We start from the raw sequence: 14,753 nt of genomic DNA, 5'->3' as shown, positions 1-14,753 counted from the left end.
TGTGTGTGTGTGTAGAAAGGATTTAGCTATGACTGCTTTCACTTGTGTTTGTTTTGAAGAAGAGGAGTATTACAGTATGACCCCATGTCTTCATGTCTGGGGGGAGGTGGCACCACCCTCTTTGGAGGAAGGGAAGTAACAGCCAGACCAGGGGGAGTTGGGGTGCGTGCTCAGGTAGTGTGGCTGGCAGCCATTGTGGTGTGCCCTCGCTTCGGATCCTGGGGCATATTACTGCGCATGCATGTGTCCTGTGTCCTTCCACAGTCAGGCTTTTCGTGGTCGGGTGAGACCTTGAACCCTAGCACTCACTGGTCCTTAAAAAATAAAGTCAACATGGACCTCGACCCTGACTGCAGGAAAGCAGTTCCTCAGACTTCTGATCTTGAAGTTTTGTTTTAAGTGAAACTTAGGCCTTTTAAAGCTCCCTCCTCCCCCCCCCCAAAAAAAAGCCCTTACAAATTTAAAGAACAATACTATTTGGACGATTCTTTATTAATATTTGAGTAGCATCTTGCTTCTGTACTAAATTAATGATGCAGTAAAATGTCTTTGAATGCTTTATAGGCAAAGCCCCTTTTAGAACCACTATGCATAATGTGTTTATAGGACGAGGAGAATAATTTACAATTTGGCATTATTATAGGGATATATTACTACAATATTGCTTAAGTATAAACAACCCACCAATGATAATATTATGACTATTTTTCCTGAGGGTGAAACATCATTTGTTCTGTTATTGTAGTTATAACAGACTGCAATGTATGTGAAGCTTTCCTCTGGCTCTGTGTAATGCTAGCTGTATCAGGGGTCAGAGGTCTCTTTGTCAATCTTTCTTTTCATCTATCTATCTATCTATCTATCTATCTATCTATCTATCTATCTATCTATCTATCAATCATCCATCTTTCTATCTATCTATCTATCTATCTATCTATCTATCTATCTATCTATCTATCTATCTATCTATCTATTGTTGGTCATGGGCCTGAACTCTGGGCCTGGGCACTGTCCCTCAGCTCTTCAGCTCAAGGTTAGCATCCTATCATGTGAGCCACAGTGCCACTTCCGGCTTTTTCTGCTTATGTGGTGATGAGGAGTCGAACTCAGGGCCTCATGCATGCAAGGCAAGCCCTCTACCACTGAGCCACCTTCCAGCCCTCTCAAGAATCTTTTTCTTTTTTTCAGTCCAGTCATAGGGCCTGAACTCTGGGCCTGAGCGCTGTCCCTCAGCTCTTCAGCTCAAGGCTAGCGCGCTCCTCTCGAGAATCTTAAAGCTATAGATACTCTCTCCAGAAAAATTAATACATGTATGCATACTGTTTAAGAGATTTCACAGAATCTTTCTTTCCTTATTTTTCTCTCTCTTTACCTCTCCCCTTTCTCCTTCCCTCTTTACACACACACACACACACACACATATCCCATTTATGGGGCAGCCTCCAGAGTGTTTCTTTCCTGTCTCTGAATCTGTACAGCAAGTGGTGCTAGCAGGCATCTTCAAGCATCGGACCCCGGCCTGAAGCACAGAGGCTGTTAGGCATCAAGGGAATAAAACTTCCTGGCTTATTTGCTCTAACATCAGGGCTTAATTTTCTCCAGATTCCGAGATCTGATGCAAACCCTCGGATCCACCAGTGTACAAATTCTGTCCTATCCATTACTAGCCAAAGAGAAAGGAGATGAGGAGCTCTAGGGTAGCTTGTGCAGAACCACTATGGTTTCCTTCCGCAAGAGGTTGGATTTTATTTTTAAGGTTCTAAGGAATTTCCATGCCTAAAAAAGAAAAAAGTCAGGCTCTGTTATTCATCTGCGTTGTTCTGCATCTCTGCTAGCAGAATCTGTTCTCCCCTCGGGTCTGGAGATAGGCAGCAAGCTGGAACTGAGGCTGTGGGAAATGATCAGGAAGGTCTCAGCGCAGCCTCCAGCAGCAGCTGGCTCTTCGCAGCTCTGAGGGCCCAGTGGCTGACACCACTTTTGTGATGACACTAGGGAGATGGGATGGGCCACTGTGTGGAAAATGTAAGTGGTTCTTGGAAGAACACAATTGGCCAGCTTAAAAAAATATATAGTCACAGAACCAAAGGCCACATTTTTGCTCTCCCATCAAAGAGTTAAAACAAGTGGCCTAGTCTGTTTTCCATTCTCTTTTGTTTCCCCAGCTTGCACAGTAAAGCACAGAGAAAAAGAATTCAACGTGTGTCACCAACTGAGTAGTGTTAATTTGCAAAAAGTTTACAAGGCTGTTTTTGGTCTTTGTCTGGTGCTTAGCCATGCAAAAATATCTGTGAGCATCATCTGGGAGTGTCTGCCGGGAGCCCGCGCTAGCCAGCAAGCCAAATTCATTCTCGCCAGAGGGAATGCAGCGCCCAGATTGATTTTTGATGCTGCACTACTCTCTTCACAATTCTTTCTTCATGATCAGGCCTTATGATTTCTGGTCAAATGAACACATTCTTATTCTCTAGAGTGTGCTAGGGAATGGTGCTTGAGTGTGACGCAGGAGCCTAATCCCATTTTAAAAAGTATATACCCTCAGGATCTGAGGGAGATGATCTTTTCCTGTTATCATCATCATCATCATCATCATCATCATCATCATCATCTTTTAACATATCATTTGGTTTGTTTAAACTTCTAAGTCAAGTAGTTTTTTAATGACAGCAAGAGGAGACTTCTGCCTCCAATATCAATATCTTAGAAAGAATATCATCTACTACTTTGTGTTTTGCTTTTAGCTAAGTATTATAAGGTAGATATTAATTAGCCTTATTGACCCTTAAGCTTTATGTTAGAATTGATTTATAATTGGCTATTTGATAATAATACTCAGCACCTTTTGATAATAAAGACAAACACTCCTTGGCACTAAAAACTCATGCATTATTTCAAAATATATGAGCAATTTGTTTTCATTGTATTTTTTTTTTGCTTAATTTAGGCTTACATTTCTTTTTTCTAAGCCAATGGTGCTCTTTTTGGAAGGGTCTGGTCCATTAGACTTTTTAAAAAATCATTCGTAAGCATGATTCAGGATGGAACTATTAAATACTTATTTCCCTTATCATCGCATACCTCATTTCTTCCAAATGCCTGAAATGGAGCTTACATTTCCATAAAAAGGAAAGTCACATGGAAAGCATATGGGTTAAATATAAAATAAGTGTGGTGTTTTGTTTTGTTTTGCTTTGTTTTAATTCCAGAAGAATCCCATGAAGCCTGGGCAAGATGAGTGTATTTGTGTATATTTTTAGTTCTGTTCCATGGAAGAAAATCTACATGACAATTTGGTGGTATTATCTGGCATAGTTCTTGCCGTTTAATATTTATATGCTATGCACTTTTAACAACATAATATGTTTTTGGGGGAGAAGAAAAGTGTTTATTACCTTGCTTAGAAATGTAAATTCTGTCAGGGATTGTGTTCTTAGAGCTAAGCTCATTCTTTCTGCCTGAGAAAAACAGATTCTCTGGAGCCTGCTATATACAGCAAGGATTTAGCCAAGTATAAACATCTTTCTGATTATATGGGACACATCATTTGTTCACTGTTTCTGTTGATTTAGACACTATTTTTAACACTCTCAAATGATCGGAGTTTTTTCCTACCTCAGTCATTAAATATTAATGGTAAGCCAACTAATCCAATTTGCTAATTTTATAAAAATGTCCATGTCCTGATGTTCACATCATAAATATAGGTAGCTCTCATACAGCAGTCTCTCGGTATATTGCATTCAGAGACTGAAAGAAGATCCAGATACCCTGCAGCTTATAGTTTTATCAAGGAGATTGTAGATATTAGTTACCGGGCACTGCGTGCTTAATGTGTATTATTTCCTTAGTTACTTGCAGAAACCCTATGGGCTAGGAACTCACATAGCTCAGGAACGACAATGCCATGATTCAAATATCTGGTAGTGAAGCAGGTGCCTTAAACCACCATGCCATCTCCTCTTAAATCCCTGCCAGTGATGTTGATTGCATTTGATCACTGTGCCTTGGAGAGTCATTAATGCTCCATAGCATAAAGAGAATCGCTGCCTGGGGCCCTGGGCGGTTTCAGCTCAGTGAGGGGCAGCAGCAGGCCAAAGCCAGGCCTAGGCGTTTCTGCAGAGGTGCAGCAAGCAATGTTCTGTGGCCTACAATAGGCTTCTCTCTCTCTCTCTCTCTCTCTCTCTCTCTCTCTCTCTCTCTCTCTCTCTCTCTCTCTCTCTCTCTCTCTCTCTCTCTCTCTCTCTCTCTCTCTCTGGAAGTTTCTTTGGTAGAAAACATGGAAAAAGCCCTTCCTACCACAAACCTCTGACGTCATCTTTTCTCCCCTTTTCCTCAAGTGAGTTAAGCTTAGAATAGATGCAAAGGGGGCAGATTTAAAGGAAAAAGCTGCCCTGAACGCAGCCTGGGAAAAGCAGCCAGGAGTGGGCAGAAGCTCCTGCTTTGTGTGTATGCTTGGAAGCTTCCAGAACTACTAGTACCCATAAACGACTCATGCCTTTCCTTATATAACCACTTCAGTGTGTAGAGCGAGCAGTTTGGGGTTCCTAATTGTATCAAATTGGTGGGGGTGGGGCATCACAATTTCCCACCTTCATACGCGCACCTCCCTGTTATCAGCATTCCCTACCAGAGTGGGAAGATTGGTGACAACAGTGTACATAAAGGTCCACACTGGGTGCTGAGGAGTCTATGGCTTTTGGCAACTGTGGGAGGATTTACGTCCATCCACCATGGTGGTGGTGGTCTCACTGTCCTTAGATGCTGTGCTCTGACTTTTCATCCTACCTTCTCTCCTCTTATCTTCTGATACTCATCGATTGTTTTACTGTCTTCATAGTTTACTTATCGAAAATATTGTTGGGCTTATGTAGTAAGTAGCTTTTCTGAGACCGGTTTCTTTTACTTAGTAGTACACATTTAAGGCCTTTCTATGTCTTTTCAGGGCTTGATCATTTCTTTTGAGCACTGAATACAATGCCATTGTTAGGATGGTCCACAATTTATCTGTTCACCTATTGATGGACTCTTTACTTCTAAGTTCTGACAATTATGAGTAAAATTGCCCTAAACCACCATGTGCAGATTTTTGTGTAGACATAACTTTTAACTGAGTCAATACCAAAGATTTATTATTGGTTAATTGTATGGTAACCCTGTGTTTGGTGTTGTCAGAGGTTGCCAAACTGTCTTCCAAAGGAGCTGTGTGATTTTACCACCACCATGAATGGGAGGGAGTTCATGAATGAGAGGGAGCCACTTATGGCTCCACCTCCTCACCAGCATTTGATATTTTCCATGCACTGGAGTTAGGCCATTTGGGAAGGCATGTAATAATATCTAATTGTTTCAGTTTTTCACTTCATGAAATATGATGTAGAGATTTTTTTTTTTTTGCCAGTCCTGGGAAGTCTGGGCCTGGGCATTCTCCCTGGACTCCTTGTGCTCAAGGCTAGTGCTCTACCACTTGAGCCACCGCACCACTTCTGGCTTTTTCTGTGATTAATTGGAAATAGTCTCACAGACTTTTCTGCCTGAACTGGCTTCAAGCTGCAATCCTCAGATCTTAGCCTCATGAGTAGCGAGGATTATAGGCATGAGCCACTGATGCCTAGTGAGAATCTTTTCATATACCTAAATGTAATTTGAATATCTTGTTTAGTGAGGTCTTCTCTTTGGTATTAAGGTCTATTAAGGTCTTTTAAGGTCATTGACTCATTTTTTTTAATTGGGTAGTTTGCTTTCTTATTATTAAGTTAGAAAACTTCACTGAACAATTTGAGTAATAGTCTTTATCAGATATGACTTTCTACTTTCTTTTGTTGTGGTGGGTCATGGAGCTTGAACTCAGGGCTTGGGCACTGTCCCTGAGCTTTTTGCTCAAGGCTAGCGCTCTACCACTTTGAGCCATAGCTTCACTTACAGTTTTCTAGTGGTTAATTAGGAGATATGAGTCTCATGGACTTTCCTGTCCCAGCTGGCTTTGAACCTCAGATCTCAGCCTCCTGAGTCGCTAGGATTATAAGCATGAATTGCAAGCACCAGGCTTCAGATAAGACTTGCAAATACATTCTCCCAATCTGTGACTTCTCCTTTTCTTCTCTTAATCCTTGGGCCTTTTTAGGCTATCTTGAGCAAGCCTCATCCAAACCATCCTTCTCTCTTTACATACATCCTAACCAGCTTCCAGCAAAGGAGAGGTTCACTAGACCAGAAGAATATTAGAGGGGACCCCTTGGTTCCATGTCCCTTCAGGGGCGTGGATCAACTGCAAAATGATAATGACAACAACAACAACAACAACACCCCAAAGCACCATTGGATTATACAGCTAGCCAACATGGTGGCCTGCCTATGTTTTTATCCCTGAACTTGGCTCGCTCAGATCAGCTTACAGAACCACAAGAACTCTTTCTTTTCTAAAATATAGAACTCAAATTTTAAGAAATTATTGCTTTCAGCAAGGACGTTTTCAGGACTGAGCTATATTAAAAGATAAGAATATTACCAATTCATTCTGAGCCTTTTGATCTAATCTAGCACAACATTCAACTCACAACTGACTAGCGTGACAAGAAATGAGACTGTGGGGCTTCGCGCAGATTGATATCGATGAGTGTTTTCACCAGAGGCAATCACGATGATGGATGATTTCAGAAGCTGGTTAGATTTCCAGAGGAAAATACGCTTTGAGTGTTTGAGACACACTGAGATCCTCCTCCAAGACAGAGATGGAAAGGTGGCATGCTCCACAGTCTGTTCCATACAGTTCTGTATCCTTGGGATTCTGTGGGCACTAATGTTGCCTTGTAAGAATCAATGTCATCGTTGCACTGGTGATCAATTCTTTGCTATAGCCCAAGCATTTTCAAATCTCTCATCTCCTTTTGGCCCTTAGGGAATTCTGCTGGGTATTCACAAACTCCTCTGTTCATTCATTTAACAAATGCACCTGCTCTATGTGGCTACACACTGACAAGCTTGGCATGACCTGATGATAATTGATGCCTATGTTATAAATGGACAGAGAGAGCTGTGGCAAGAAGTTTGGAACAAATTCTTCCCACTATTGAAAGCACAGGATAAGAACAGAGATTGTTTTGGACCTGCTCCTTCCTTGTGGTCTCCTTAGTTCTTTTTGTTGTTGTTGTGGGACTTCAACTCTGGGCCTGGGTGCTTTCCTCCATGCAGGAAGCACATTGATTATAGGCTACCCTGGACTCCCAGTGCCTCTGACTCTACCCACTGAATGCTGTGTCTGTAGGAATTCATGGGTGTTCCTAAGGGTGTGGGTGAGAGCTCATCTTGGGGTCATTTAAAACTTTAAATGTTAAAGAAGAACACACAGACACAACACCTCCGTGCCTCCTATCAGTATTTATCCAAATGAAAAAAAAAACTTTAACTGTTACATTCATTGGCCAACAAAAAGAGTTTGATAAACATGAGGATTGTTTCTATGAAACAACTACATGCTTTGGGATGATTCAAAGAATGAGTTATTGAAACTCTTTTTACCATTGAAATTGAGGTGGATGAGACAGTTATGAAAATTTGGGGAATAAAATTCTAGAAGGATTCTGCACTTGAGCTGTTAAAAGAATGACTCTGCATTCTCATTCTACTTAAAGGAACAGCTGATACCATCAGCAGATTTACATTCAGACTAATTGAAGGGTGTGGGTTCTTCTTTTTCTGTCACTGGATTTGACCTCAGGACTTTGGGCTTACTGGGCAGGTGCTCTACCACTTGAGCCACATTTCCAATCCTAATTGAGGATTCTGACAAGGAAGAAGTAAGCAACAGTGAATTCATGATGACGATATACCAGAAAGTGTTAACTGGTGGATAAGTCATGTCACAGCCATGTAAAGCTAAGTAGGAAGGGGATACAGAAGAGCTGTTTAATTAAGAGGTGTAGCGAGTGATGCAGGAGCTAGCAGTCAACGCCCTGTGTGTTTCATGGATTGAAGAATAGCAAAACTAATAGTTAATGATGTTGTAATAAAACCATAGGAGAGCCATGCCAAGAAAATTACTTCTGAGCAATAGAAAATTACTGATTTGATTAAATAGATACAATAGGGTTTAAATCAGAATGTAATGTTTATGGTATGTACATGGTGTTTGACTGGGTATGAGGGGAGGGGGATACTGAAGTTTGAGTTCAGGGCTTCTTTCTCACCAGGCTTGAACTCTACCACTTGAACCACATGCCCAACCCTTTTGTTAAAGCTATTTTTCGAGCTAGAGTCTCACACTCTTTGCCGGACATTAGAGTGAGCTCCTTGCCTTCTAAGTAGGTGGGATTACAGGCATGTTTCCACCATCTCTGGCTTGTTTTTCAGATAACCTCTCGCTCACTTTTGCCTTGGTTAGCCTTGAACCACAATCCTCCTGTCTACATCCTCCAAACAGCTGGGACTGCAAGTATACACTACCATTCTTGATTCTGTACTTGTTATTCCCCCCCCCCCAATTGCTCGCTCTTCCCTACTGTGTTTATCTTATTTAAAAACAACAACAACTTTGTATTTGGCAAGAGGAGAAAGGCACAGACATACTTTAAAGGAAGCCCCTAGCTTAAAGTACTCTGTATATTTTGAGTGTATTTTAGGGGAATGGAGAATGTGCTACCTCCTGGAAAATAGAAATACTAGTGGCCTCTATTATGTTGGTTGAGGAATTATTAGATAATAGATCTATTATGCCACTCATCTTTAGTAATCTATGGAAGAAATGCCAGAAGATTGTGACTAGAAAAATCCTTGGGTTTCCATGGGCATTTCACTGTGCCTCCATCTTGGCTTTGGTAATTCGGGAGAAGTCTCCCCGCAGGAATTTTCTATATGCCTCTAGGTGTTTTAGTCAGATGGTGCCAAACATGGAGGGGGGGAAATGATGTCATATGGAGGAGTGACAGAAACTTTATGTCTGAAAAATATTATTGAAGCTGGGTCACAATAGAGAAAGGCTAAGCATGTTGGAAAATCAAGGAGCCATTCTGATATCCGTGTCTTCTAGGCGGTGGACACATTGTTTGCGATACTGAGTGTTGGGGGAGTTTAGGACTTGTTGGGTTGGAGCAGTCATTTTCACCAGGGAGTGTTTCTGGAACCTTGGTCTTTAAGACAGCAGAATAATAAAAAGTGACAGGTTTCCTAACATTTGTTGAACTTTCTATTTCTCCAAATGGTCTGATAATTAACGACTGGTTACTTCCAGTCGCTCACAAAGAAATGACAGAACCCCAAGGGTGTTGAACACCCTTTAGGGTTTAGAAGGAAACAGTGAATTATCAGCTCCTCTCTTTATAGTTTTCTGAATCTTCTCCCGGCCACCTCCCCAAGAGTAATTTGTTTTAAAACAATTTACTCTTGTTTTAAACAATTACTCTTCTTTAGCCTTTGCTCGCAAGGCTGGTTCTCTGCTGTGTTGATGGTTGTTTGCTGGTTCCATTGGCGGTAATGGATCTTTCTTGCCTGGCAGCGCTGGTTTTAGAACTGAGCTCCTCGCACGTGCCTGTTTAAAGCTGTTCTCGAGTAGCTGAGGGCTAAGGGTGCCCGGCCCGAGTCATCTTTTGTTTTTTAAATGAATGTTAAGAGAACGGTTACGCCTGTGCTCACGACGAAGCTCAGGTGGCTCCCTGACCTTCCACAACCGAGCCTTTGTTACACAGGGAACACACACTTGCTTTATAATGCGGGTTGTGGTCTGTGATGATGCTGCGACCCGGCCGCCCTCTCCCGCCAGGCCCACGACCCGCGCCGGCGCGGGAGAGTGGCTCCCGGGCACCGCTTCCCTCCCTCCTTCACCTCCGCCCTTCTGTCCCCCGCTGCCTCCGCCGGCCCTGCGCTCCCGGTTGTCCCGCGGCTGTCCCCGACCTGACTCGACCTCTCCCGTCCCCGCAGGCACCGTGACGGGAAACAGCAACTCCACGTTCATTTCCAGCGGGCAGGTGATGAACTTCAAGGGCGACATCATCGTGGTCTACGTGAGCCAGACCTCGCAGGAGGGCGCGGCGGGCGCGGGGAGCGGCGCGGCGGGTGCCGAGCCGGAGCCGGAGCCCATGGCCTGCCCGGTGCAGGAGGAGACGCTCGGACACCCGGACTCGTTCGCGGGCAACGGGCCGCGCTTCCTGGACACCTGCGCAGGCCCCGGGCTGCTGCCGGAGCCCGAGAAAGCGTCGCGGCCGGTGCAGGAGCAGGGCGCAGCCGAGGCCTGAGCGCGCCCCGGCGCCCCGGCGCCCCTGCGCCCCTGCCACCCCGGACCCCGGTCCAGCCTGGGAACGCAGCCCCCCCCAGCCCCGGCCAGGCACCCGACTGAGCCCCAAGCAGGACCCAGAGGCACAAGTGGGGGCCGGGCTGGCCGGTGTCCGCCCCCCCCCCCCTCCTGCCCTCCCCAGCGAGGATCGGTACCTGAATGCACAACGCCCGACCTTCTCTCCACGCCTGCTCTTCACCCGACCCCGGACTCTGCCTGAGCTGCTGTGCGGTGGGATCCTCGCGTCCCCTCCGCACGCCGGGCGGCCGCGGGTCGGACCCTCTCCCTTCCCCAGCCACCTCCCGTTCTGATTTGTGACTTGGTGGCGTTTGTTTCGGGACCATCTTGCTCGGTGGAGAACTGCATCCACTCCATATTTATAGTTCACTTTTTTTTGTACTCTGTGTCTTGTTACTTCTTCGCCTTCCTCCACCTCTTCCTCTTCTTCCTCCTGGACTGTTGAAGGAGTTTTCTAGAAAAAAAAATTGTCTCAAAGGTGCCAGTCTCTTTTACAGATTTTCTTCTGTGACCCTTCTCAAGGCGATTGGGCTTTGAGTTTCTTCTCTTTTCTTTCTTCTTTGGGTGTTGGTTTTGTTGTTGTTGTTTTGTTTTGTTTTGTTTTTAAACAGGGGCTCATCGTGTAACCCAGGCTGGCCTGGGATTCGTGAACTTCCTGCCTTCACCTCCTTTAGTGCTGGGATTACAGGTGTGCACCACCATACCTAGCTTGGGACTTTCATTTTATGAAAAAATTCAGTGTATTCATTTTTATAAAAGAAAAAGGGAATTTCCTTCTTCTGATTTTTTCTTTTTTTGTGGTACTGAGGGTTGAACACAGGGCTTTACCCATGCTAAGCACACACACTACCACTTGAGCGACAGTTCCACTTCCAGCTTTTTTGGTGGTTAGTTGGAGATAAGAGTCTCACAGACTTTCCTGACTGGGTTGGCTTTTAACCCCAATTTTCAGATCTCAGCCTCCTGAGTAGCTAGGATCACAGGTGTGACCCATCAGTGCCCAGCTAAGCATGTATAGATTCTTGAAAATGAAGTTCAGTGAGTGACCTTCTCCCCTACCTGGTTTATTTGTCCTCACTGACAGAGGCAGTAGGCACTTGCCAACTAAATCACTAAAAATGCACATTTCTGCTGTTGGGCATTTTACTGCTTGATGTTTCTCTAGAAAGGATGCGGACAAAGAGCAGGATGTGTAACCAGGCCACATACAGACTGAAAAGAAGGTGCCAGAGAAGTTGACAAAAGAAGGAATAAAGTTTTCTAGATCAGAATGTCATATATGTGACTAGGCAGCAAGCTCTCTTTTCTTCGTAAGCATGAGTTGTGCATTCTGCCATTTAACCTTATAGAAGTAAAAGACAATCCTCCTGGCTTCCAGTGCATTTGAATTACAAATTAAATCCTCACACTGCAGATATAAGAAAATTATCATGATACAGGTGTCCTTCTCTTGGCCTTGATCATCTTGCCAGGAAACACAGATAAGTCAGACCGAAAGAAGTCACCTGGGCAGAATTCTCTACTGTGTCCAGTGAGCACCAGTTCTCGTTAAGTGCTGGGGGAAAAGTTCAAACACTTTTCGCACATAATTTTGCACATCTGGCATGTATGGGAGTGTTAAAAGTGACCATTGATCAAACTTCAGAGGCCATCAATGCCCAGCTGGAGTGAATGGCCAGTCCTCACTGGTTTCTTGCGCCAGGTTGTACTTTTCCTGGAAATGGTGGTGGTTGTAGCGGATTGTGATTTTTAATACAAGAACAGAGGACAGCTCTGTAGTTTCTGTGACTTGGCAGGAAGTGATTGCAATGCTGTGATGATCCACTGGTGGGAAGTTATCAATTGTTATGCTCTTGTGTGTGTGTGCATGGGGGTTTGAACTCAGGGCCTAGCATTTTTGCTTGTTTTTTTTTTTTTTCACTCAAGGCTGGGGCTCTACTACTTGAACCACACTCCCACTTTCAGCTTTTTGATGTTGAGTTAAAGAGTCTCACAGACTTTCCTGCTCAGTTGGACTTTGAAGCACAATCCTCAGATCTCAGCCTCCTGAGTAGCTAGAATTAAAGGCGAGGGTCACCTGTTGTGATTTTATTGAACATCATCCGAAGAGAGATGTTACAAAATAGAAGTCATTCTATCATTTGAAATGGAATAATATTTAAACAGATGAAATTAGAGTTTACAAAATCAGATGTGGAGCTAATATGTTACCTTCTTCTGTGACAATCTTCAGTTCAGTGACTGAGACCACTCTGCTTTTCACTTTTTCTTAACTTTCACTTCTCTTTCTATAAAGAGGCTGCAATGATAATTTATCATAGTCTCCCTAAACAGAGACAGCAAAAGGATATGGCAGCAAAGTTCGAGCACCTTGGCTACTTCAATGAAAGGTGCTACACGAACACGTTAAGAATCTGCTTGCAGAAGGGTTAATGATGTTTCCCACACTGATCTCTACAAATTCTGCCTTGTTCTAAAGTCAATTAAATGATGGGGAAAGAATAGCAAATCTAGGTCTGTGTCTTTATGTTATACAGCTATATATGACAAATGTAAGCTGAATGAATGAGAGCAATAATAAAGTGCTTGGGGACATGATGAAGAAATTATTAAACATATTTGACCAGAAAACATTATTTTTTTCATAGCTTGTTAAAACAGGGTTCAGGATCCAATCATGGTCTAAATTATTCCTAATCACAATGGTATACTGTGTGGTCCAACATTTGTTTTATTGTTGTATTGATTGATTACAACAGAATTGTGAGAATTAACAAATTACTTCTTCAAGGATGTGTGTCTACTGTTGATCTCATAAAATAATTATTTAAAATACAGTCTGGTTGTCTAGTTAAAGGGAAATAGAGTGTAACATTTCCTACCTACATTTAACTCAGCTACCAGAAGAAGGGAGGGTGTCTTTCTCTGTACCTGGGAATTTCTCTCTTGTGTGAATGTGCTATGAGGAATCTTCTTGTTGTGTCAGGGGAAGGGGGATTCCTGCTTTATAACAAACTACCCCAGAAGAGGGGCTTAAAAAACCCTATTACTTATTTGCTCACAGTTTTTATATGGATGGATTGACTTGGGGTTTCAATGCCCTGTCCAGCTGGGCCTGGCTTGCTCCCTCATTTGTAGTGGGCAGGCTAGTTGGCTGGTTAGGCTGGGCTAGCCTGCGATCTTCTATCTGGTGCCTTATACTTCTAGCTACTGAGCTGGGCTAGTTCTTATGTGGTATCAGGGCCTTGCCAGAGCAAGTGGAAATATACCAGGTTTCTGGAGTCCTAGACTCTTCCTGATACACTTGACTTACCACCTTCCATTGGGTTGCCAGGCAGCACAGATTCAAGAAGTGGGAAAATATCCCCTTCCTGGGGACAGCGTGGTAGAGTGACATTGGTGACAGGAAGAGGGGAAGAATGGGAACCCCTCTCCGGTTTGTCTACAGAGGGGCATAGTTTGGTATAAAAGCTATCTGGGGACACCAGGTGTGCTTCCAGCCTCTGATATTCAAGGATTTCCTTCTCTGGTAACTACATTCCTTTGCTTTCTAATATTGTGTCTACCTCCAATGGGAGACATTCCCACACTCATATTTAACCATCCAAATCCCTTCCAGAGCTAATGGAGATGATTTGGAAACTGGGCCTACAGAATTACCTCCATGTTCTGTTAGCGCGCACACACACACACACACACACACACACACACACACACACACACACACACACAACTGAAGCACCATTCCTGTACTTGTAAAATCATGACAACTGGAGAAGTCCAAGGAACCGAGTCCACCAGAGAGCAGACCTCTGATCCAACAAACAAGCTCATGATTTATGATGATCATGTCCTGGGAAAAAGGGTGAGATGGAGCCGGTGGCCCTGTTTTCAGTGGAAGAATTATGGTGGTGAAATGGCGGACTCTCATGCATCCACTGTGTAGTGCCGTGGGTGCTGCTGCGCTTTGCAGAATCTGATCGGGGAGCCGTGATCAAGCTTCCGGGTCCCTGCACTGTGTTGATGAGTCATCTCTTCTGCTTACAAGACTTTTAATATTTGGGCCTTTTTGATTACCCTGAGAGAGGAGCTGGAAGAGGGCTGGAAAGCTGGGAGGTGGGGAAGACGCATTCTAGGGCACCGAGAAGGCTGATGGGAAGGGGCGTCTCTGGGAATCCCTGGCCCCCAAGAGAGTGGTGGTGAACAGGTTACCTCGAAATTACTAAAGCCTTGAGAAAAAGAGGTAGGATCTGAAAGTGGGTGGGGAAGGCAGGCGGAAGTGAGCACAGCCGGCATCCAGATGACATCATTGCCCAGAGGCTGGGGGGTGAAAACCCCGGACAGCTCTCCCAGAAACCCTGCCAAGGAGCTACCTCTCCCAGCAAAGCAACCCATGTCCCCAAGGCTGGAACCAGGAGAACAGGACGTCTACGTGGCCTCCCGACTGTCCCTCGTCAACCCTGTACAGTCGTGTGAG

General features: G+C 44.1%; 1 protein-coding gene across 1 annotated transcript in view; it reads left to right on the top strand.

Moving 5' to 3' along the window:
• The window catches only part of Tnfrsf11a (TNF receptor superfamily member 11a), a 50,477-nt gene extending 37,373 nt beyond the window's left edge, over nucleotides 1-13,104 (top strand). The window contains exon 10 of the mRNA XM_070028840.1: nucleotides 9,907-13,104. Coding sequence (XP_069884941.1) covers nucleotides 9,907-10,220 — 314 coding nt within the window. The 3' untranslated portion in view covers nucleotides 10,221-13,104. The remainder of the gene's footprint in view (nucleotides 1-9,906) is intronic.
• Nucleotides 13,105-14,753: the final 1,649 nt, after the last annotated feature.

This window comes from Dipodomys merriami, unplaced genomic scaffold, assembly GCF_024711535.1.
Source record: "Dipodomys merriami isolate MVZ:Mamm:240054 unplaced genomic scaffold, mDipMer1.0.p SCAF_2, whole genome shotgun sequence".
In the NCBI taxonomy this organism is placed as follows: Eukaryota; Metazoa; Chordata; class Mammalia; order Rodentia; family Heteromyidae; genus Dipodomys; species Dipodomys merriami.
This window is presented reverse-complemented; position numbering and strand designations above follow the sequence as displayed.